This window comes from Microcaecilia unicolor, chromosome 10 (assembly GCF_901765095.1).
Source record: "Microcaecilia unicolor chromosome 10, aMicUni1.1, whole genome shotgun sequence".
NCBI classification, from domain to species: domain Eukaryota; kingdom Metazoa; phylum Chordata; class Amphibia; order Gymnophiona; family Siphonopidae; genus Microcaecilia; species Microcaecilia unicolor.
Window position 1 is genome coordinate 165,798,496 of NC_044040.1, and position 24,811 is coordinate 165,823,306.

General features: G+C 44.1%; 1 protein-coding gene across 1 annotated transcript in view; it reads left to right on the top strand.

Moving 5' to 3' along the window:
- Positions 1-24,811, top strand: part of LOC115478347 (diacylglycerol O-acyltransferase 2-like) — a 94,656-nt gene that overhangs the window by 15,729 nt on the left and 54,116 nt on the right. The window contains exons 4-5 of the mRNA XM_030215652.1: positions 9,006-9,113; positions 16,334-16,404. Coding sequence (XP_030071512.1) covers positions 9,006-9,113; positions 16,334-16,404 — 179 coding nt within the window. The remainder of the gene's footprint in view (positions 1-9,005; positions 9,114-16,333; positions 16,405-24,811) is intronic.

Genomic DNA, 24,811 nt, shown 5'->3' on the forward strand with positions numbered 1-24,811 from the left:
AGAATGCTCGCTTATGGGTATCACATTGTGTAATGTCTTTTGGAGAGGGTGTGTTTAGTAATAGTCCTTGAGAGGTCCTTAGTGTCCTTGGAGGTGTTCAGGTACTCTGGGCCATTTCCTTTAAGGGCCTTGAAGATCAGACATAGAGTTTTAATGTAGCCCTGTATTGTACTGGTAGCCAGTGAAGTTTTTGCAAAAATGGTGTGATGTGGTCACATCGCTTGCAACCTTCTATTAGTCTTGCTGTAGTATTCTGAATGAATTGAACCAATCTCCTTGCGGAAAGAGTAACTAGGCCCTGTAGACTGCACCATTATGGCCATTGGTTCAGTCCTCTGTTCTTCTGGTCTCTTCCTTGGGAAGACCACTGATTTTTCTATATTCAAGCATCATTCTGTGTTTTGATCTGCACATTTAATTTTGACAGATCAAGAGATTGTATTTCCACATAGTCAAGTGAACTAATAGCAACTACAGAACTTTATTGAAGAAGTGAGGGAAAACCAACGATCGTTAACCTTATATGGCTTCTACAGTACATTTTCTTTCAATATATCATAGTTAAGGGCATAAAAAAGTAATAGCATTTTTTCCTGGTATTCTGTGTAGTTTTATTTTAGTATGTGCATAAATATAATTTGCTGTTTATTGTTTATTCAGCTTGGAAAAGAGACGGATGAGGGGAGATATGATTGAGCTTACAAAATCCTGAGTGCTGTAGAACGAGTAGAAGTAAATTGAGTTTTTACTTATTCCAGAAGTACAAAGACTAGGGGACAGTGAAGGAAGTACTTCATGGAAGTACGTTTAAAACAAATAGGAGGAAATATTTTTTCGCTCAACAAATAGTTAAACTCTGGAACTCTTTGCCTGAGGTTAGCGTATCTGGATTTAAAAAAAGGTTTGGACAAGTTCCTTGAGGAAATGTTCATAATCTGCTATTCAGGCAGACATGGGGAAGCAACTGCTTACCCTGGGATTGGTAGCATGGAGTATTGCCAAGATTTGGGTTTCTGCCAGGTACTTGTGACCTGGCTTGGTCACTGTTGGAAACAGGATACTGGGCTAGATGGATCATTGGTCTGACCCAGTATGGCTACTCTTATGTTGTTATGTAAATATATTACAGATATTGTATAAACATACCCTAACTAGGTTTCCAACTATCTCATATGATCTGTTTCAGAGACTGTACTGTTTCAAAATGCTTTAGGTTTTTTTTTTTTGTTTCAATATCTTTATTGACTATTTCAATGCAAACAATAAACAACAAAAACACAAAAATAAAGTAGAAGAACAACCCAAGCATATAGGTTAGGCTCATAAGATATTACAAAGCAGAAACGAAATGTTTTAGTTTGAAAGTAACCAATAGGTTTACCGGGTGCAACAGCTGCTGGGTGTTTCACGGAGTTGCTGCCCAGCTGGTGGAGTACTCATGGAGGTGAGGCTGTGCATGGGAGAACTTTTTTGTAGCAGTGCCAGAGCTGAGGCGGCATGGAGGGAAGCACCTGATCGTGACTGGACCAGGAACTCGGAAATTCCTCTGCATGTACAAGGGATAGTGTATGTATGGGAAGATTTGGGGTTCACGTTGCAGGAAAAAGCAGGTGGAACAGCATAGGAATTGATACATCGGGGTTCATACTGCTTAGTAAAAGGGCCCCTCAGTGAGCATTTTAAGATTCATCTTTGTTTCTTGCTTTATTGAAGGGCTGGTTAAATGGGAAAAAAAAGCAGTGGGATGAGGAGCTGAGTTCATCAGGTCAGCAAATGCAGGGTGAAAGGGGATTATGTTCAGGCTGTGAAATGAAGGTTACAGTGCTGAAATGCAGAAATTTAAATAATAGCGTGAGGGAGCATATTGAAGAACCCTAGTTGTCCTTAAACATATTCCCCCACTGGGCCACCTTAACTGAGCCAGGGCTGAAGAAATCAGCCGTGAGGGCATGGTCCAGCCAGGGAAGATAAAAACTCAGGGTTGGGGAAAGTTAGGCATCCTTTTACTAAGCCGCAGCAACAAGTGGCCGGTGGTAGTGAGGGCACATGTTTCTGGCGTGTGCCAGGCCAGTTTTTACCGCATCTGGGAAAAAGGTTTTTTTTTTTCAATGAGCCGGGAAAAGAGCCTGCGGTAAAATTGAAACCATCACGCGCCTATTTACGGCCTAAGCCCTTAACGCCACCCTTTTATCTAGCGGTAAGGGCTCATGTGCTACACGCACAGTGACCGGTCAGCATGCGCCAACTACCGATTAACGCCAGAAACGCAACACGCGGTAGGAAATTTAAAAAATAATTTGTCCCGGCGGTATGGGCATGCACCAAATCCACAATTACCACCAGGGGGATGCACTAGCCTGGCAGTAATCTCATTTTGGCGCATGCTGCATGCACATTGAGCCTACCGCACCTTTGTGAAAGGGCCCCTTAAGGATCCCCAGAACAGGAATAAGCAGCCCTCTAAACTACATCTCCACTGTATCTATAAGGAATCTTCTGTTGTGCAACTATTGCATTCCTACAAGGTAGGCCAGCCTCCCAGTTTTGTTTAATGTCCTGGTTTGTTTTTTGTTAAACTGCTTTCATTTGCTTCTTTACAGGCTTCACAGAGGCCCAGTGCTCGAATGCTCGCTAATACTATCACAATAGCATACCAATTTTATTTATTTATTAGGATTTATTTACTGCCTTTTTGAAGGAATTCACTCAAGGTGGTGTACAGTAAGAATAGATCAAACATGAACAATAGGCAATTACAGCAGTAAAAATATTCAAGTAACAATACAAAATATGGCATGGTATACTACTTGCAATGACAACACAATACGTAATAGAACATTATAATTGGTAGTGAAGGATAAGGCAAAGTTGTAACATATAGATGAGTAAGAAAGTAGGAAGATTTGAAGAAAGTTGCACATGAGGTCAGAGAGATGGTTAAATATTATCTCAGTTAGGCTAGGAGTGGATAAACATATCCCACTGCAGTATGTGCAGCCCGAGTCAATCCTTGTGTGTGTGAGTGAGACTAACAAGTTAGTTACTTCTTCCATTAAAGGCTTGGTTGAAGAGCCAAGCTTTCACCTGCTTCCTGAAGTAGAGATTTTATTTTTTATTTATTTTAGTTACATTTGTACCCTGTGCTTTCCCACTCATGGCAGGCTCAATGCGGCAGGCAATGGAGGGTTAAGTGACTTGCCCCGAGTCACAAGGAGCTGCCTGTGTTGGGAATTGAACTCAGTTCCTCAATTCCCCAGGACCAAAGTCCACCACCCTAACCACTAGGCCACTCCTCCTTTCAGGCAATGCATTCCAGAGTGTGGGGGCTATTCCGGAGAAGGCTCGCTTGCGGGTATCACATCGTGTAATGTCTTTTGGAGAGGGTGTAGTTAGTGAAAGTCCTTGGGAGGACCTTAGTGTCATTGGCGGTGTGTGGAGGATCATTCTATTCTTCAAATACTCCGGGCCATTTCCTTTCAGGGCATAGAATACAATTTTCTTGTCAGCAAAATATTGATTGTGAACAAACTATTGATTCTAATGCACACCTGAGTGTGCATGTTTCCATGAAAACTGTGTGCTCATCCATGGTTGTGCACATTTTTGCATGCAGTTTGGTTGGGAAACCATGTGCTGAGCTTCAGCACATGGCTGTGATGCACAACATACTGCTTCAGCCCCTTGAGCAGAAAAGGCACATAGGTGCATAGGCATCATGTGCATTTGTGTGTCTTATACAATTACCTCAGGGAAAGTAAGCGCACACGTTTACACATACTCTGAGGCAAGCATACTTATGTGTAGAGTGGAGGAGTGGTTAGAGCACTGGTCTTGAAATCCAGAGGTGGCTGGTTCAAATCCCGCTGCTGCTCTTTGTGATCTTGGGCAAGTCGTTTAACCCTCCATTGACTCAGGTACAAACTTAGATTGTGAGCCCTCCTAGGACAGAGAAATATCCAGAGTACCTGAATGCAACTCACCTTGAGCTACTAGTGAAAAAGGTGTGAGCAAAATCTAAATAAATAAATATGTTTGTGTATGTGCTGGCAAGAACATATTCTATAAAATATGCATATGGAGCATATGGAGCTGGTTCAGTAAATGGCACTCAAAATTTATTTATTTGTATCCCACATTTTCCCACCTATTTGCAGGCTCAATGTGGCTTACATATTACCGGAGAGGCGATCGCTGACTTCGGTATGAACAAATACAAAGTGATGTTGTGGTAAAATAGAGTTCATGTGGAACAGACACATTAGGGAATCGTAGAGCAGAGGAGTTATGTTATGCCATTACGTGCTTTGGTTTCGTTGTGTTGCAGAGTTCAGGCATTTAGGTTCGATCGGTAGGATATGCCTTTTTAAACAGGTTAGTTTTTAGTGATTTCTGGAAGTTTAGGTGGCCATACGTTTTCACGTGTTTTGGCAGTGCATTCCACAGTTGTGTGCTTAAGTAAGAAAAACTGATGCATAAGTTGATTTGTATTTAAGTCCTTTGCAGCTTGGGTAGTGGAGATTTAGATATGTTCGTGTTGATCCGGATGTGTTTCTGGTTGGTAGGTCTATGAGGTCTGTCATGTATCTCGGGGCTTCGTGTCTTGTCTTTTGTTGGTGAGCCCTTAGGCCCCGCAATGCCCCGAAGGACCTCAGAGGACAGCCGTGCAACCCCGACTCTTCACCCGCGGCGGCCGCCGTTCACCAAGGGTTGAGCCCCCAGCTGTAGGCGGCCAGCAGGACTGCTGGAACCACGGGGTTGTCGGACTGACCTGGCTAGCAATCAACACGCACAGTCTTAGGATAGCGGCTAGCAAGGGCGGCTAGCAATCCTGTAGATAATATCAGCACAGTCTCAGATAGCGGCTAGCAAGGGCGGCTAGCAATCCTGGAGATAATCTCAGCACAGTCTTTGGATAGCGGCTAGCAAGGTGGCTAGCAATCCTGGAGATAATCTCAGCCCAGTCTTTGGATAACGGCTAGCAAGGCGGCTAGCAATCCTGGAGATAATCTCAGCACAGTCTTTGGATAGCGGCTAGCAAGGCGGCTAGCAATCCTGGAGATAATCTCAGCACAGTCTTAGATAACGGCTAGCAAGGCGGCTACGGAAACAGAACCGGAAGCGAAGTGTCAGCTTAGCTTCCTTCTTTAAATATCGAGCCCTATTAGCCGCCCCGCCCTCGTGGAAGAAGACCACCAATCCGGCCCCGGGAGTCGGCCGAGCCCCCTGGATTGGTGCTGCCCGACCTCCCAGGTGGACCCACTGCTTCGGCCCTCCAATCCGGAGCCTGGTGGGCGCAGCTCCGGCTCGGGAGCGCGGAAGATCCCGGTGCCTGCATACCAGCGCCGCCATCTTGAGCGGCGCGAAGCTCGCCTCCACACCCGGTGATAGCGGGGCCGGTGGTCGCCGTCGCCGACCGCCGGTCCTGGGCCGACCCGCCATTCCCGCCACAACGCCCACCTCCACTCGGGAGCCTCTGGAATGCCACTCCGCGCCGCAGAGGCCGCTGACTCCCGCCCCCCACGGCGGGAGAGCAGGTAGGAGCATGGCGGGACGCGACACTTCGCAGTAGATAATTTTGTGAACCAGGGTGCAGATTTTGAAAGCATTACATTCTTTGATTGGGAGCCAGTGCACTTTTTCAAAATTCAGCACACACAAAAAAATCATTGCCGAATGGTATTCTCTAAAGAGTGTTCCAGGATGGGCAACCTTCATAGGCTAGCGTGTAGTGCCAGGAACCATGCTCAACTTTGGGTGTGTGGATTTACACCAACTGAATCCAGCATATCCTCCTGCTATACCCATAGACATAGTAACATAGTAAATGACGGCAGAAAAAGACCTGCATGGTCCATCCAGTCTGCCCTACAAGATAAACTCATATGTGCTACTTTTTGTGTATACCTTACCTTGATATGCACCTGTCCTTTTCAGGGCACAGACAGTGTAAGTCTGCCCAGCACTATCCCCCCTCCCAACCACCAGCCCCGCCTCCCACCACCGGCTCTGACACAGACCGTATAAGTCTGCCCAGCACTAGCCCTGCCTCCCGCCACCGGCTCTGCCACCCAATCTCGGCTAAGCTCCTTAGGATCCATTCCTTCTGAATAGGATTCCTTTATGTTTATCCCACGCGTGTTTGAATTCTGTTACCGTTTTCATTTCCACCACCTCCCGAGGGAGGGCATTCCAAGCATCCACTACTCTCTCCGTGAAAAAATACTTCCTGACATTTTTCTTGAGTCTGCCCCCCTTCAATCTCATTTCATGTCCTCTCGTTCTACCGCCTTCGCACCTCCGGAAAAGGTTCGTTTGCGGATTAATACTTTTCAAATATTTGAATGTCTGTATCATATCACCCCTGTTTCTCCTTTCTTCCAGAGTATACATGTTCAGGTCATCAAGTCTCTGCTCATACGTCTTGTAACGCAAATCCCTTACCATTCTCGTAGCTTTTCTTTCCACCGCTTCAATTCTTTTTACATCCTTCGCAAGGTACGGCCTCCAAAACTGAACACAATACTCTAGGTGGGGCCTCACCAATGACTTATACAAGGGCATCAACACCTCCTTTCTTCTGCTGGTCACACCTCTCTCTATACTGCCCTGGGCATCGGGGATCAACAATATATTTGAAGTGAGAAAATGGATTGATTAAAAATGCACAGCACATTTACTATTACCATGGAACCTCAACTACAATGATAAGACTTTTTTTTTTAACATTTATTGTGATACTTTTGTTAGGCTGATTCATATAGCTGGACTCTTTCTTTTTCTTGAGGCTTCCATGTTGTTTGAATAATGCGCTATGATATTTATGTCATCATCTTACATTTTATAGAGAGATGATTTTCACTGAGCATATTACTCACATATTGTTATTTGTTATTTGAGATTTAATTTGAGAAATGTAAGGATTTTGTGATTTATTATCTATACCATTTAATGGTATTATTGTACTTTAACCTTCTAATTCTATAAAAGTCCCCAAAAATTGCACATGCAGTTTATTGAATAACGAGACAATTAGTGCTAATAATTGTTTTTTTAACAAGCAATTATTGGCACTAATTGAAATCAATTAACAGGTATGCATGTAAATTTAGATGTCTAAATTTTATACGCATCCTGGAAAAGAGGCACAGAAATGGGAGGGTCGTGGGTGTTTTGGAGAGGAGCATGGGCATTGATTCCTAGTTATGCATGCAATTATAGAATAAGGGGATTCTGTGTGTAAATTTAGGCAGTGGAATTTGCACCACATTTTCATTAGTGCAAATGAATGTGCCTAAATTCAAGTGTGACCCCTGCGCTTAAGTACTATTCTATAAACTGCACCTAACTTTAGGCGCGGTTCACAGAATAATGCTTAACCATTTTTTCTATGACGATTTTTTTAGGCATGATTTATAGAATTTATCCCTAAATCTTTAAAGAATTAGTCTACTCGGTTATTTATTTAATAGTTTGTCCAGATAGTGCTGAGGCAATCAGAGGGAATATTCATGGCACCATCCCAGGATTCAGTATAACGCAATTAGATTTCCGCATGGAAATCCAGGTGGATTTTAAAACAATGCACATAACTTAATTGGCTTTACCAGATAATCATCGTTAATAGCAATAATGAGCACTAATTGGAAATAATTAGAATATATGTGCACAAATCCTGAAGCCTATTCTGTAATGCATTGTGCCTAAATTTTAATGTGCACAGGCAGGGAAATGGGCATTCCTCGGGTGTTTCAAAATTTATGATTATTGTTATAGAATATGGCCTAGTGCATGTAAATCTATGCGCAGGGACTTACGCCACATTTTTATTGGTGTAAATGGCTGTATGTAGTTTTAGTCGCAGTGAGGTCCGTCTAGGCATATTCTATATACCATGCATAAATCTAAGCACCGCTTATAGAATTAGCCTAGGTAGAAATGTTTACAGTGCCAATTTTTTTAGGCATCATATATAGAGTCCCCCCCCCCCCCTCCAATGTGGTTAGTGCTGCTACCTGGATATGTGCTTTTATATATCAGCTGGCTTGTGTTCATGTGCACTTTTTTACACATGCAAAAACTCAGGCAATTTAATAGGATCCTGTTTGAGTGTGTACAATGCTGTGGTACACACCCATGTTCCTTATAAAATCCCCTCTGTATTGTTTTTTCCCCTGAATAGCCAGGGCTTTTACCCTTGAAAGGGTGAAGGATCATGGATTCAATATTCTGCCTTTCTGTGATAACAGTGGTTAACATATATTATGTGCAGGTACCCTTTCTGCCCCTATTGGCCCTACCATCTGTTTTATACTGGGGCAGTGTAGGTTTGAGGGGCCCTTTTACAGAGTGGTAGAAAGCCCAACACGGGTTTACCGCTCACTATTCCGGGACTACCGCCGACCCAATGTGACCACTGGGAGTAGTTCCGGGTCAAGCATGCACCATTTCCGGGGGGGGGGGGGGGACCCCAGAAATGGTTGGCAAGGCAGTAACCCAGCGGTAATCGGGCATTGCCACGTGCTGCACAGTTACCAGTGGGTTACTACAGGAGCCCTTACTGCCACCTTAATGGGTAGCGGTAAGAGCTCCCCTCCATATGGCCAAGCAGAAAGACTTTTCTTACCGCATGAACATTTTTTTTTCTAGGTCTTTTTACCCTCTGTGGTAAAAAAGGGCCCTGGAACATGGGAAAATCAGCCCCCACCATTACCGCAGGGCTCTTTTTACCACAGCTTGGTGACTTGCCCAGGGTCACGAGGATCTGCAGTGGGAATCGAACCTGGTTCCCCTGGTTGTCAGCCCATTGCACTAATCATTAGGCTGCTCCTCCACCCCTTGAAGCGTGTGCATGTATAATTGTGAAACAGTGTAATTGGAAACTGTTATGTGATCCTGTTCAGATGAAAGGCACATATGTAACTGTGAAGTTTATCCTATAATAATTTGATTATTTTCTTTTCAGCTATACATTAAAATCTTATATTAAGTTTATTTTCTTTAAAAAGGACCAAGCTGTCTGTTTCTGGTTACCTGCCTCCTGTTCACAAGTCTGTGGCCACTGCTTATTTTGTATTGCATATGGTGGATAATTGACTGGAAGACCCCTGAGAAAGGTGAGAGAGTTGTAAGATATTTCTTTAGTACGAAATTTGTATCTGTGGTTCTAGAGTGAGATCCATTCACGGACGAAGAGAGGAATAGAGACAAAAAAATTCACACATGTACTTAAAAAAAACTTTACAGACTCACAGAGAAAAATACACTAACAAAAAAAAAAATAAGAGAAACTAATTAAATAATTTTTTATGCACATATTTTCTAAATCAAAGGGTACTTTCAGAGATGGCAACTGTCACTCATTAGGAGAGTGTCAAATTTTTTTTTATTTTATTTAGAAACTTTCTCATCTGAAGGCTTTCTGGCTTTTAATCTCTTCTTTCTTTGAATCCCTTCTCACTCGGAGCCTCAAAGGGGAAGTTATCAGTGTGGGCTGCCCTTTAGACAGGTTATTTTACCACGTCATGCTATTTTAGTACAGGGTCTCATTGCATATAATGGGTTCCTGCATTAAAATAGCATGACTTAGGTTATTTTACCATATCTTAATGGCAGCCCATATTGATAATCACCCCCCCCACACACATACACCCCAAGTTACATGCACTGATCCTGATCACTACTTCAGAAGAGGCATTCCTAAGAGAAGAAAAGTCTCATGGTCCAACCAATAGAAAGAAGAGAAGAAAAGTCTCATGGTCCAACCAATCGTTTGCCTGCAGAGTGCAGTGTAAGACGGACTGCTTTCGAAACGGTCTTTTTCAAGACCCATTTTAATGCTCTTTTCTTGTCTACAGCACTTGTATTTATGATTTGAGACTTTTTCAAAAGAAACCATCAATCTATGATCTCACTCCATAAGTGATTTCAGTTATAAGACTCCTGATGTAGGCCGTCTGGCCGAAACACAACATTGTGTCGAGTCATTGTTTATGTGAAATTATTTTATTATCATTTGTTTGGAAATTATTAAAAACGGTGTATTTTAATAATACTAGTTTGGATCCAGTTTTTGGATAGCCTGGCTCATATTCCCACCTTTTTTTATTTTTATTCCAACCAATAGAAAGAAATTTAAGCACCCCATCCTATGTAATGCTGCCTGCTGTTTTTTGCCTTTTCCCTGTACAAGTGCTCTGAAACCTAGTGCTGCGACAGACTTCTTCAGTGATGAGCTCGCTATAGGCCTTGACTTTCTAAAGCCTCCTTTTTTTTTTTTGATTGGCTATGCTCAAGGAACTAGGTATCAGAATTCAGGGTGGAGTGCTAATTTCAGAAAAAAATAACAAGAAGACTCCTAAGTAGACCTGTTCTAGGATGCTGTTAAAAACATCAGGTCAATATTTACGAGCACTCGTTCGATCCGTACTGCTGCTGACTACTTAAGTGTGTGTGTGTGTTTTTTTTAAATTTATGACACTTAGGGCCCTGTTTACTATGTCACGCTATAGGCGCACTAGCGTTTTCAGCATGCGCTAAAAACGCTAGCGCACCTTAGTAAACAGGGTCCTTAGATAATGTTAGCTGTTTAAGTTACTAAGGGACCCTATTACTAAGTGGTGGTGCTTACCCGGCGGTAATCGGGCAGTGCTGCATGCTGTGTGGTTACCGCCAGGTTAGCGCAGGAGCCCTTACTGCCTCAGTGGGTGGCAGTAAGTGATCCCTGCTGAAATGGCCGTGAGGTAAGCGGTTCATTTACCACATGGCCATTCCTTTAAAAAAAAAAAAGGACAGCCTTTTACCCACTGTGGTAAAAGGGGGCCTCAGCGCACATCAAAAACATGCGTTGACGTTAGCGCAGGCCCCCTTTTACTGCAGCTTAGTAAAAGGAGCCCTAAGAGGGTAATTCTATAAAGAGCTGCCTAGTTGTAGGTGGTAACTTACACACATAAATGACCTCTTATAGAATTATTGTGCACATTGCTAAAGTTATTTATTTACAAGCAAGATGATCTTCAACCACTGTCTGTGTAATTTTATATCTACGTCAAATGCTTAAATAACTTTACATGGATAACAGGGATATGCATTCATTAGTGCACAGTTAGGGCCCTTTAGGGGCCCTTTGCTAAACCACGTTAAGCACTTGCCTCCTAAATCTGTAAAAGTCACTAAAAATTGCACAAATTTGGGTACATGCCCAATTTGTGGGCACAATTTAATTAAATAGCAAGCTAATTAATGCCAATAATTGGCTTTCTAACAAGAAATTATTGGCACTAATTACATTTAATTGAACTTTATGTGCATAAATTGAGGCACGGAATCTGCACCTAAATTTTACGTGCAGTTTGAAAAATGGGGCATGGAAATTGGAGAGTCATTAGTAGAATGGGGGCGTTCCTAAAATTAGCATGCACAGTTATAGAATAACAGAGTTATGCACCTAATGTAGGTACATACATTTGCACCACATTTCAGTTGGTGCCAATGGCTGTGCCTAAAGTTAGGCATAATTCCCGGGCATAAGCTGTATTCTATAAACCGTGTCTAATGTTACGCATGGCTTATAGAATAGCACTTTTTTGGCGCCGATTTTTGTTGGCACTTTATAAAGAATCTAGCCTTTAATGCACAATTTACTTGGTGTTTTAACTGCTATGGCCTGCGTTAAGGGGCTTTGTGGTATTTTTGCAGTTAGCATGCATTAAACTGACCTTTAAGTGCTTTATGTGTCACGGGGTATGGCATGGGCAGAGAGCAGGCATGGAAGGTTTTTGGCAGCTGCACCTACTCCGTACTAACTGCCTAATGCAGGATCACTTACCACCTCCTATATAGGAGGCTCTAAGTGTTAACTGGGAGCAGGTATCGCATGTTAATCTGAATGCTAATGCATGACCTCCAATACAAAATAGTGGGAACTCCCCCAATAGGTGTGGCCTTAAATTTGCAGCTACTGTGCAATACAATCCTATATTAAGCCACGGTAACTGCAAATTTTACCACAATTTATTAAAAGGGCCTCTTAATGTGCATTAACCTGCAAATGAACTGCATGCATTAAATAGTTCTAACATGCATTAAACAATGTTTTGATTAAAACACACAAAAAATCAGAAAATCATAATGAAAGCCCAAATGAGCAAACATGTTTTGTCTTATGCACATTCCTATTAGATACATTAATCATGTAAAATTATATGTGGACTCTCAATTGATCCTACTTAAGTTTGATAACCCGCATAACTTTAAAAATATAAGAATTGCCATATTGGATGAGACCGAAGGTCCATCAAGCCCAGGATCCTGTTTCTAGTAGTTGCCAATCTAAATCAATCTATTGGTCAACCCAAGTGTATAGCAGATAGATTCCAGGCTGCTTACACACAGGGACAAGAAGTGACTTTCCCCAAGTATAGCTACTTTTATGGACTTTTCCTCCTGGAATCTGTCCAAACCTTTTTTAAACCCAGCCACTCTAAATTTTTTACCACTTCTGCTGTCAACAAATTCCTGAGCTTAATTATGCACTGTGAAAAAATAGTTTCTCCAATTTGCTTTAACCATGCTACTTAATAACTTCATGGAGTATCCCTTAGTGTTTTAAAGAGTACACAACTGATTCACATTTAAATGGATAACTAATCTGTTTAGTTATGTTTCACCAGTGTGGCTGAAAACTAACCTCAGTAAAAATAGTAATCAATAGTACAGTAAAATCATCTGTGATATCCAAAATAAAAACCCCATACACAGCCCCATTTTAGATAGAATGTAGAAACTCAAATTGAGATGTCCAGTTCAGGACATGTCAAATTCCAGTAGTATTTTATAAAAAGGATCTGTAGGCGTAGAGCCTTTTTGAAAATACATGCGGGAATGAATGTGTTTGCACCACGTACATATGGCGAGAGCAACCAATTTTTAACATCTAAGATATCAACAGAGGTAACCTGGCAACAGGTAAGTTGGTATTTGAGAACCCAGACATGTAAGTACATGTGCCGTTTACGGGAACCTACTTGTCTAAATTCTTCCACTTAAGTACAGTGTCCGCATGTCACGGTCATGGCCGTTCCCTTATGTTCAGACCTACTGTTTCTCTGTATCTAGCTCTGTGACCTCTCCAGTCTGCTTTTTCCCTATTGTTGTTCTTCCTGTAAGCGCTTTGGTCTCCCTGCTTCTGCTTCATTTCCTGTTGTTCTTCCTATTAGCCAAGCCTCACTTTGGTGTCCCTGAAGCCAAGCATCTCTTTGGTCTCCCTGCTTCTGCTTCATTTCCTACTTGTGACATCATCAGCCTACTCCTTTATAAGGACCCAGGGAGCTTTTCTACAGGGCCTTTGCAAGAGGTCTCTTAATTTGCCTCTGTGTTACCTGTATAGGTCATATCCCTGCTTGGCTTTGTTCCTGAAGGTCTGTTCTGTGTTTCCCTGAGTCTTGTGTTTCAATGCTTTGTTCTGTTTCTGTGAGTTTGCTTTTGGACCTTGCTCCTGAAGGCCTGGCTCTAGAGCCACACCCTGCCCTTGGTGTCTGTATCTGTTTAACTCTACCCTTGGCTCCTGCTTTTAGTCTAGCCCTGCTTTTGACTCTTGCTATAGTTAAGCTCTGTGTTTAAGCCAAGCTTTGTGTTTAGCCAAGCTCTTTTCCAGTTTCCCCTGTTCTGTTTCTTGTGTGTGTAGTTCTTGTCTGTTAATTCTGAGAGTCTGTAGAAGCCAGCATTGTCCCTAATTACCTCCCTGCTATGCAGCTGGGTCTGCTGCCTCTCAATCTGCCTGGCCTCTCCCTTTACAGCTGTGGATGCTGGTAAGCACATTGCTTCTTTGTTTGTTTGTTTGTTTGTCTTCCCTTAGTCTGCTTAATCCTTTGCCTGCTATGTTTGCTTCCTGGCTCTTGAGCTCTGTTCCTGCTAAGTTCTGTTCCTGTTGTGTGTTTGAGCCAGGTTCTGCCCCTGCTATGTGTTTGAGCTAGTTTCTGTCCCTGCTCTCTGTGAAGCCAAGTCCCTTTCAGACTCCTGTTCCAGTGAAGCCAAGTCCCTTTCAGACTCCTGTTCCAGCCAAGCCAAGCCCATTCCAGAATCCGGTTCCAGTCAAGCCAAGTCCGTTCCAGCATCCGGTTCCACCATTCCAGCATCCAGTTCCAGCCAAGCCAAGTCCGTTCCAGAATCCAGTTCCAGCCAAGCCAAGTCCGTTTCAGCATCCGGTTCCAGCCAAGCCAAGCCCATTCCAGAATCCTATTACAACCAAGCCCGTTCCAGCCAAGCCTGTTTGAGAATCCTGAATCCTGTTCCAGCCAAGCCTGTTTGAGAATCCTGAATTCTGTTCCAGCCAAGCCTGTTAGAGAATTCTGAATCCTGTTCGAGTATTCTGAATCCTGTTCCTGCCTTGTGTATTGTCTTGCTTCTGTTATTCTGTTGCACTTGCCTAGCTCCTGCCCTGTCTTGCCTGTCTAGTTGTGCTTTGTTTTGTCTCTTTCAGTCTAGTCCTGTTTGGATCTAGTTCTTGCCTTGTCCTTGTCTTGCCCTTTTCTGGACCCAGTTTTAATCTACTTCCGTGTGTTGCCTTGTCTTGCATTTCTGGGTCCCAGTCCCATTTTTAATCCAGTTCCAAGTCTTGCCTTGTTCTGTCTGGGTTCCAGTTCTGGCCCCTTTACCTTCTTTTCCTTGCCTCGTCTGGATCCGGTTCTTGTGTTGTCCATTGTGTTTAGTTACCTCTGTCCTGCCTTGTTGAGTCTGTTAGTTTGTCTTAGTCCAGTCTGTTCTGATTCCTGCCTGTGCCAGCCCAGGTGATTTGTCTGCCAAAGATCCGGCTTTGGTCCAAGGGCTCACCATTCCTGACAGTTGTGACACCGCAATTGTTTGACACATTCAATTTTGTTGTTGGGGGGGGGAGGGGAGCACTGGGAGTTTAAGGAGGCAACCATATCTAATCCTTCCTATAGAGCAGTCTTTCCCGGTTCTGGAGTACCCCTTGCCAGTCAGGTTTTTAGGATATCCACAATGAATATGCATGAAAGAGATTTGGATATAATGGAGAAAGTGTATGCAAATCAAGTTCATGCATATTCATTGTGGATAACCTGAAAACTGGACTGAGAAGGGGTAGTCCAGGACTGGACTTGGGAAACATTACTATAGAGCACGGCCCAAAATCAGCACTCATACAAACCTGTATGTACCCGAGAACAGATGTAAATCCCAGTGTGATAACAGATGTGCATTTCTCTCCTGAAATGGAGGCTACATTTCTTGGCTTTACCCTAGTCCTGCCCTAACCCGCCCCCATGCCATAAGCTTGTATTGCATATTTACACACCCCAGCTTTCTAAAATTGGGCTTTCAATGTTTATTTTATGTACACATGTAAATTCCATGAATAGAGCTTCAAAAATAAAGGCCTATGCTATTTTTCCATTGTAGGGCACCAATTACTAAGCTGAAGTAAGGTTTTCCAGATACCATTCAGTAATTTCCCTAAATTAATTTGACAGTAACTGCAGAACTTCTGCGCTAACTGTTGGGATAGTTCCAGCATTTTGTTGTGAAGCTAATACAGAGAGAAAGTCACTACTGTGTGGAAACTGTACAGCAGATAACATGCAATGCAGTTTGTTATACCTCTTGAGGGGGGTGTTAACTGCTCTGCATTAGGGCACTATCACCGCCTCCTTCTGCATTAGCTGTCTAGTGTGAGAATTGCCACATAATGTTAAAGTGCTGCATTAGCTGTCAGCTTGTGGTAATTCCCACCTTAAACAGCTAATGTCGAGGCCCTTTTACAAAGTGGCGGTAGGGCTACCGCATGTGTTGCACATGCCAAATCGACACTACTGCCCGGCAGTAATTTCGAAGTTGGCGTGTGCTGTTTCTCGCGGTAGAACATATTTTTCGATTTTCTGCAGCAGGAGGCATTCCCGGTGGTAATTCGCAGCCTGGCTACACTGGCACACAATGCATGAGTACCATGCGTGTAGCGAGTGAGGCCTTACAGCCAGGTCAATGGATGGTGGTAAAGGCTCAGGCAATAATTAGCCACGCGCTACTTTTAATTTTAGCGCACAGCCATTTACTGCTCCATTAAAAAAGCGCCTTTTTTCCCAGCCGTGGTAAAAAATGGCCCAGCGAGCGCCAAAACACGTACCCACATTACCGCAGGCCACTTTTTACCATTACTTGCTGCTTCCTGAACCTGTTTTCTTGGTTATTGGTTTTGCTCAACTTTTATGCATTTCTAGAAAATGAACTGAAGTTCTTCTTGCTTTCTCCTCAATGATACCTATTGCAATACTTTACTTCCAGTCGCTCTTGTTTCATTGTTTCACAATGTCTATTGTAGGTGGAAGAAAATCACAGTGGATGAGTCAATGGGCTGTCTGGAAGCACTTCAAGGCTTATTTTCCTGTCAAGGTGAACAAATTACTTAATTTATACTGCACAACTTATGTATTTGTACATTTTTAAGATGTGTTGGGAAAATACAATACACTGAAGAAAATCACATTCTAATCAATTAAGAGGACAACTTTTAAGCAATGTTCCTTCATCATTTGAAAATGGACTTGGGAAAAGTAGACACACAAGTTTGCACCTGCTGTTTGTATGAGCACTTTTTCTATGAAAATTACATGTTCCCATTTGGAAATCTAATATACCTCTAAGCACACATTTCACTCCAACCTCACCCCCTAAGAAGGTTCTCTGTTACATGTGGAATTGCAGCAGAAACCTTTTTTAGTTGGGGAAGGGCCAAACAAACTAACCTCTGGCTCTGTTTCCAAACTCCCTAGCTGCTGAAGCTACATGGGGCAAAAAGTTAATTTTGCCATGGTCCCAGTGACCCACCCCATTCTGCTGCCTGTGGGTACAATTTGCATATTAGCTATACTTGTATAACTATACCTAGGTATATGGTGGGCTGTTTTCAAAAATTCCATTTATATGCATAAAATCCCTGTTTTGTAAGGCGAGATGCCTTTGAGAATTGTCCTATAATGGTGGGAGGCAGAAGCCTTCCAAGTTTGCATCCTGTTTGGAAGTGGGCATGTTGTACCTGTTTCCTTACATCTTTCTCTCTTTTTTTTTTTTGTCCTATAAAAGGAATAATTTAATGAAAAAAAATGTCAGATTTTTGCTAAATTCTAACTTTACTGTTCTGGAACCAGAAACAGGATGCCAGCTTTAGCCATGCTGATAAATCATTTCCCTCGTGTCATAGCCTACAATTAACTCTCATATGAAAATGAGTTGGTTGTTTTAATAGAATTTAAAATGTTTGTTTGTTGGATTATATATCACCTTTCTGTGGTACAACCAAAGCAGTTTTACATATTACATACAGATATTCTGCTTCCTTTGTCCCTAGTGAGCTCACAATCTAACTTTTTTTTTAATGTTTCAACAATTTTTATTGATGGTATACTTAAGAGACAAGTATTAGAAGCAATCAACAGCATCAGGAAACACAATGGTATAAACAAAAAAGCTTGTGTAGCAGACAATCCAATCCATCAGTTTCAGTTTTAAATTGAGCCCCAACCCCCTTATCCCACCCCAAAAAGAAGAGCACTCAACCCCCTAACTAGCCTAAGCTAAGGACCAATAACTAACCCCCAACCACCCTTTTCCCCTCATTCTCTCCATCTCGTATTACCTCACCCAGGGCCTGGATTCTGATAGCGCCTGGACTCAGCAATATAATTTTTAATACTTGTTTTTTCAATGGAAAAAAAAAAAAAGAAAACCATATCAATAGTTTATAGTTTATTTAAACTTGCTATATCGCCATTAGCTAACTCACAGATCACAGCAGTTCACAATCTAAAAATCGAATGCATAAGAAAAAATGAAAAGAACTACAATTCCTGATGGGAAAGAGGACAATACATTCAGGGCTCCGTTTACAAAGTGGAGCTACCGATTACCGTGCGCTGAATGCAGAGAAGTCCATGGTAATTGAATGGGCTTCTTCATATTCAACGCGCCGCTAATCGGTAGTGCTGATTTGTTAAAGGAGCCATCAGTTAGACTCATTCAAGTACTTAAAGCTTGGTAATAGGAGCAATGGTGACAGAAGTGGAGAAAACTCTAAGCAGAGTCAAAAGCTTGATGAAAGAGCCAGGCCTTCAAGGCAGATTTGAATTTCTTGAAGGACACTTCTGCCTGGATATGCAGAGGTAAAGAATTCCAGAAAGAGGGAGCAGCAAAGAAGAAGGTGTAGAGTGGATTCCAGTTGGGCAAACCTTGGACTAGGGATACACAAATGATGATCATTAATAGAACGAAATAGTCTAACCAGGGAGTAAATTGGATAATTAAAGGGGGATGCCCAATCGAAGTACCTTGAAAGCAAGCATAAGGGTTTTGAAAATAATTTGTTTCTCAACAGGCAACCAATGAAGTTTGATAAATAAAGGGGAGACATGATCAATTTTCTGTGCGTGACATAACAGTAATAGCTGTGTTTTGGAGTGATTGCAGTTTTAATTTAGATTGGGTTCATCCCAGGTAGACTATATTGCAGTAGTCCAATCTGGTAATAAGAGAGTGAAATGTCTTGTGATCAAAATATCTTCTGATGGACTGAAGCTGACGATGTATGAAAAAATTGTTTTTCAAAGATTAGAAATTTGTAAGGAATCAAGAATGATAAGAAAAGAATCTACAGGCGAAATAGTATTTCCAAGTAAAGTAATAGAAAGGGTTGGGGTAGAACAACCACCAGTGAACAAGCAGGCCACTGTTTTTTCTTTATTGAGAACTAACTTATGTTCACTAAGCCAGTGTATGAGACAAGATCCAGATCATTTTTAAGGGGTCCAATAGAAGGAGTGTAAGAATTGGTAACATAGATTAGAAGAATATCATCAGCATAAAAGTGGAAAAAAATATCTGTCGACTGAACAGGACTTATGAACAGATTGAAAAGAAGAGGGGATAAAATTGAATGAACTGCTTTTAGCTATTGTTCAATACTGATGGCAGGTTTTTGGGCTTTGCTACAAGTATTAATTGCATTCTTCACTGTATCCTTCTAGTTCTTGTACAGTGAGCAGTTGGTTAACATGAATCCTTAGCTCATTTTCCCTTCTTTGTTAAATTGTCTTGGTGGAGTACTGATGTATTTATGTAAGGGATGATGAAGAAGACCGAAAATACTATAATGCTTTTGTATCGCTCCATGGTGCAACCGCACCTTGAGTATTGCGTTCAGTTTTGGTTACAATATCTCAACAAAAATATAGTGGCATTAGAAAAGGTTCAAAGAAGAGTGACCAAAATGATAAAGGGGATGGAACTTCTCTCATATGAGGAAAGGCTAAAGAGGTTTGTGCTCTTCAACTTGGAAAAGAGATGGATGAGGGGAAATGTGATTGAAGTCTACAAAATCCTGAGTGGTGTAGAACAAGTAGAAGTAAATCAATTTTTTTACTCACTCCAAAAGTACAAAGACTAGGGGACACTCGAGGAAGTTACATGGAAATACTTTTAAAACAAATAGGAGGAAATATTTTTTCACTCAACGAATAGTTAAGCTCTGGAACTCATTGCCGGAGGATGTGGTAACAGTGGTTAGCATATTTGGGTTTAAAAAAGGTTTGGACAAATTCCTGGAGGAAAAGTCCATAGTCCGTTATTGAGACAGACATGGGAAAACAACTGCTTGCCCTGGGATTGGTAGCATGGAATGTTGCTGCTAATTGGCCAGGTACTTGTGACCTGGTTTGGCCACTGTTTGGAAAACAGGATACTGGGCTAGATGGACCATTGGTCTGACCCAGTATGGCTACTCTTATGTTCTTATGCTATGAGGTTGGTAATATATATAGCTTTTTAGCTTCATTTTAATTTTAATTACGTTTCTGCTGTTTTTTGTTTGTTGTAATAAGGACTATATGAAATGTATTATTTTTAATCAGTGACTATAACTTTGGAAGTGCTTTACATCAATGCATTTACAAATAAAAAATAGCAATTCAAAATAAATTAACATACATATGAGCAATATGCATACAAATAGAATAACAGAGCAATGAAAGAAAAACAATAAAAATAATAAAATATTTTTAAAACAAAAGAACATTTTTATAACCATCATATTCAAGGTGGGAGGTCTTCAATTAACAGAAAACAATCAACCAAGTTTTCCATTTGCAGCACTATGTCACAAGAGCCACTCATCTAGCAATGTAAGTCATGCTGTAATTTCTAGTAAAGCCAAGACTTATGCCTCATGAAACGCACGGAAGATGGTTGGGTTTAGCTACCTAAGGGGGGGGTCTGGCGTAAGGGTGTACCTTGATACAGCAATTGTGAAACATGCGTCATGTCGGAACAATATCCCCTAGCCGACTTCTTCTTTCAACTCAGATGAGTATACTTTTCTATGAAGTTTTTTGAAATGGAATTTATTTATATTGATAAAAAGTTAACCAGTGACTATTTATTTATTTATGCATTCTTATATCCCACTATTTTCCAAAAACAAATTTCGGTTCAAAGTGGCTTATAATTTACAATTAGTTGAAGTTACAGTTGTGTTTTTTCAGTTAGAAAGTGGTGTAGACCATCTTTAGCTTATGCCTTCAGTTATAGAATTTTTGGAAAAGGTAGGTCTTCAATTCTTTTCTGAATTGTAGATAATTTGATATGCTTCTTGCAGCCTTGGGTATTGAGTTCCACCATTTGGAGCCCAGATAGCTGAATCTGGCTGTGTAGATGGTTTTGTAAATTGTTTCTGCAGTTGGATAGGTGAAGTAGGTAGCCTCTGGTTTCTGGGCTTGCATTTCTTAGGGATAATTCGATTAGATCTAGCATATATTCTGGAGACATTTCAAATAGTATTTTGTAAATGAGGGTGCTAATTTTGAAGAATAATCTTGTCTTGATTGGCAGTCAGTGTAGCATTTCAAGCAGTGGGATTGCTCTTTAGTATTTTGACTTTTTAAATATCAGTCTTGCTGCTATGTGTCCCGTCCTGGGCTCTTACCTGGCGGCCCGCAGTAGGGGGCGAGGACCAACGGAGGCCGCGGGATCCGGGACGGCGAGGACGAGCCGCCGACGGGGCCGGCGATCCGCTGGAGCAAGCGCCGGCCTCGGAGAAGGAGATACGCCGGTCAAGATGGCGGCGCCGGCGTCGTCGTCCTCGCTGGAGCGGACCAGCGAGCCAGCCCCGCCTACTCGCGCCGGATTGGCGCATCGACAAGGAGATCCTGCCCGCCGGGCAGGCTGGCCAATCCAGGCCCCCTTGGCCTGCCTGGGCCAGGGGGATTGGCTCCAGCTGCTGGAAGGGGAAGGACGGGCAGGGGATTTAAACCATGAAACGGAAGGAGTCCAGTGCTTCCGTTTCGTTCGTCAAAAGCCCACACAGTGGATCAGAGTCTGTGTCCTTTCCTGCGTTAGCCGTCCTTGCTAGCCACCTTCAGAGACTGTGTCTTCTTCAGCTAGCCGTCCTTGCTATCCACCTTCAGAGACTGGGTCTTCTTCAGCTAGCCGTCCTTGCTATCCACCTTCAGAGACTGGGTCTTCTTCAGCTAGCCGTCCTTGCTAGCCACCTTCAGAGACTGTGTCTTCTTCAGCTAGCCGTCCTTGCTAGCCACCTTCAGAGACTGTGTCTTCTTCAGCTAGCCGTCCTTGCTAGCCACCTTCAGAGACTGTGTTTTCTTCAGCTAGCCGTCCTTGCTAGCCACCTTCAGAGACTGTGCCTTCTTCAGCTAGCCGTCCTTGCTAGCCACCTTCAGAGACTGTGTCTTCTTCAGCTAGCCGTCCTTGCTAGCCACCTTCAGAGACTGGGTCTTCTTCAGCTAGCCGTCCTTGCTAGCCACCTTCAGAGACTGTGTCTTCTTCAGCTAGCCGCCCTTGCTAGCCACCTCCAGAGACTGCGTTCCTCTTCCAGCTAGCCCTCCCTGCTGGCCCCTTGCAGAGACTGTGTCCTTTCCTGCGCTAGCCGTCCTTGCTAGCTGCCCTCTAGAGACTGAGTTGCTGACTACCAGCCAAGCCGACCGTCACCCCGCGGTTCCAGCAGTCCTGCTGACCGCCTGCAGCTGAGGGCTCAACCCTCGGTGAACGGCGGTCACCGCGGGTGAAGATTCGGGGTGCGCGGCGGTCCTCGGAGGTCTTACCAGGCCTCCGGGAACCTAAGGGCTCACCAACAACCACCACAGGACAGGAAACGGAAGCCATGAGCTTGCCTACGCAGCCCGATCTACGGGACCTGGCTAAGGTACTTCAGCAGCAGCAGGAGCAGCTGAACGCCCTGTCGGGGGCGCTCCAAAACGTATGCTCTCAACTTTCTATGCTTCAGGTACAGAACCAGGCCGCTGCGGTCCAGGGGGCCGCAGCGGCTCCCCGTTCGGGAGGGTTCCGCACGGGACCTCGGTTCCCTGAGCCGGCACGATATAATGGGGCCCCCGGAGGTTGCCGGGGGTTCCTCAATCAGTGCAACTTGGCCTTCCGGATGCAACCGGAGACCTTTGCTTCGGATCAAAGTAAAGTGGGATATATAATGGGCCTTTGTGAAGGGAAGGCCCTGGCCTGGGTGGCCCCACTTAACGAGCAACAGGACCCCATCTTGGATTACTATAGTGAATTTCAGCGCCGGTTCCGTATGGTGTTCGACCTTCCTGGGAGACCATCTTCCGTGGCATTGGAACTGCTGCGAATTCATCAGGGTGAGGGAACGGTGGCCGATTATGCCATTCGTTTCCGGACTTTAGCCACGGAGCTCCGTTGGAACCCGGAGTCCTTAATGGCTATCTTTACGGAAGGCTTACAAGAACGAATCAAGGACGAGTTGGCCGGGCGAGAGGTCCCAGGCCAACTGGACGCTCTGATTTCGCTCTGTATCCGCGTAGATACCCGGTTCCAGGAGCGAGCAAGAGCCCGGGCGGAACGGCAGAAGTGGGCACGGGGAACGTCCCGGACTACTAAGAGGCCGTCTCCTCGCCGTGGGAACCGGGACTCCAAGGAGAATGGGGAGGAGCCGATGGTGATGGGCCGTCAACGACTGGCCTCGTCCAACAGGAAAAAACGCTTGTGGGACGGACTGTGCCTCTATTGTGGTGAGGCCGGACATTTTATTCGAGCCTGCCCCTCCCGGGCGGGAAACGTCTCCCCCAAGGCACCTTGAGGGGAGGGGTCTTGGGGCATGCCGCTCCCCTACCAGATTCCTTGATCACACTGCCAGTAATTCTACGGTGGCACGAGACCACTATCCAGACCCGGGCCCTGGTGGACTCTGGTTCGGGGGGCAACTTCATCGGGTATGAACTGCTACAACAGATGGGCTGGCCCACGCTCCCGCGGCGTCCGGCGCTGCAAATCACCTCCATCCAGGGAACTACATTACCGCAGCCGGTCAAGGAGATCACCTCCTTTTTGATCTTGCAGGTGGGGGAGGATCACCGGGAGGAAATCCAATTCCTAGTACTATCCCGGACCATTCATCCAGTGGTTCTGGGATTGCCCTGGCTACGGAGTCATAGCCCTGTTATTGACTGGACCAAGGGAGGTATCCAAGCTTGGGGTAATTCCTGTCGAGAGAACTGTTGTAAGGGCCGGACCGACAGCTGCCCCGCATTTACTAGTATGCCCGGGGGGGCGCGGATGGAGTTGGGCTCCCTGCCCATGGACTATAGGGACTTTGCAGATGTGTTTTGTCCAGTGGAGGCGGAAGTTCTACCGCCTCATCGGTCGTTTGACTGCGCCATTAACTTGATGGCAGATACCATGCCACCGCGGGGCCGACTGTATACCCTGTCCCGAGGGGAGTCCAAGGCTATGCAGGAGTATATCCGGGAGAATCTGCGAAGAGGCTTCATCCGGCCCTCTACGTCCCCGGCCGGGGCCGGGTTCTTTTTTGTTAATAAGAATGATGGCTCCTTGAGGCCCTGTATCGATTATCGGGGGTTAAATGTCATCACGGTAAAGGATCGCTTTCCTCTACCGCTCATTCCCGAACTCTTTGACAGGCTGCAAGGAGCCCAGATGTTTACCAAGTTGGACTTATGGGGGGCCTACAACTTAGTGTGGATCCGGCGAGGGGACGAATGGAAGACGGCCTTTAACACCCACGAGGGACATTTCGAGTATCGGGTGATGCCATTTGGCCTATGTAATGCCCCTGCGGTGTTTCAGCGACTTATTAATTATGTGCTCGAAGATTTGCTGAACTCCACGGTAATTGTGTATCTGGACGACATCTTGGTGTTTTCCCAAAACCCCGCGGAACATGTGGGTCATGTTCGCGCAGTGCTGCAGCGGTTACGACAATACCGCCTGTTTGCTAAACTCAGCAAGTGCGCTTTTCATCAGAAGTCGTTACCATTTTTGGGACACATTCTGTTACCCGGGGGGCTACAGATGGAACCGGACAAACTCCGGGCAATTCAAGAATGGCCACAACCGCTGGGATTGAAAGCACTGCAACGTTTTTTAGGATTCGCGAATTACTATCGTCAGTTTATTCCCCAGTATTCACAACTGACGGCGCCGTTGACAGCGCTCACTAGAAAGAACGCGAGGGTCCGGGACTGGCCGCACGAGGCGCAGGTGGCTTTTCGCCAGGTAAAGGAGGCATTCAACTCAGCGTCCATTTTACTAGCCCCGGATCCAGACAAACCCTTTATAGTGGAAGTGGATGCGTCTGCGTTGGGAGCCGGGGCGGTCCTCTCACAGGTGAATTCTAAGGGCCAGCGTCAGCCGTGCTCTTTCTTCTCTCATAGATTCTCCCCGGCGGAATGTAATTACACAGTAGGGGACAGAGAGCTCTTGGCTTTGAAATTAGCCCTGCAGGAATGGAGACATCTGCTGGAGGGAG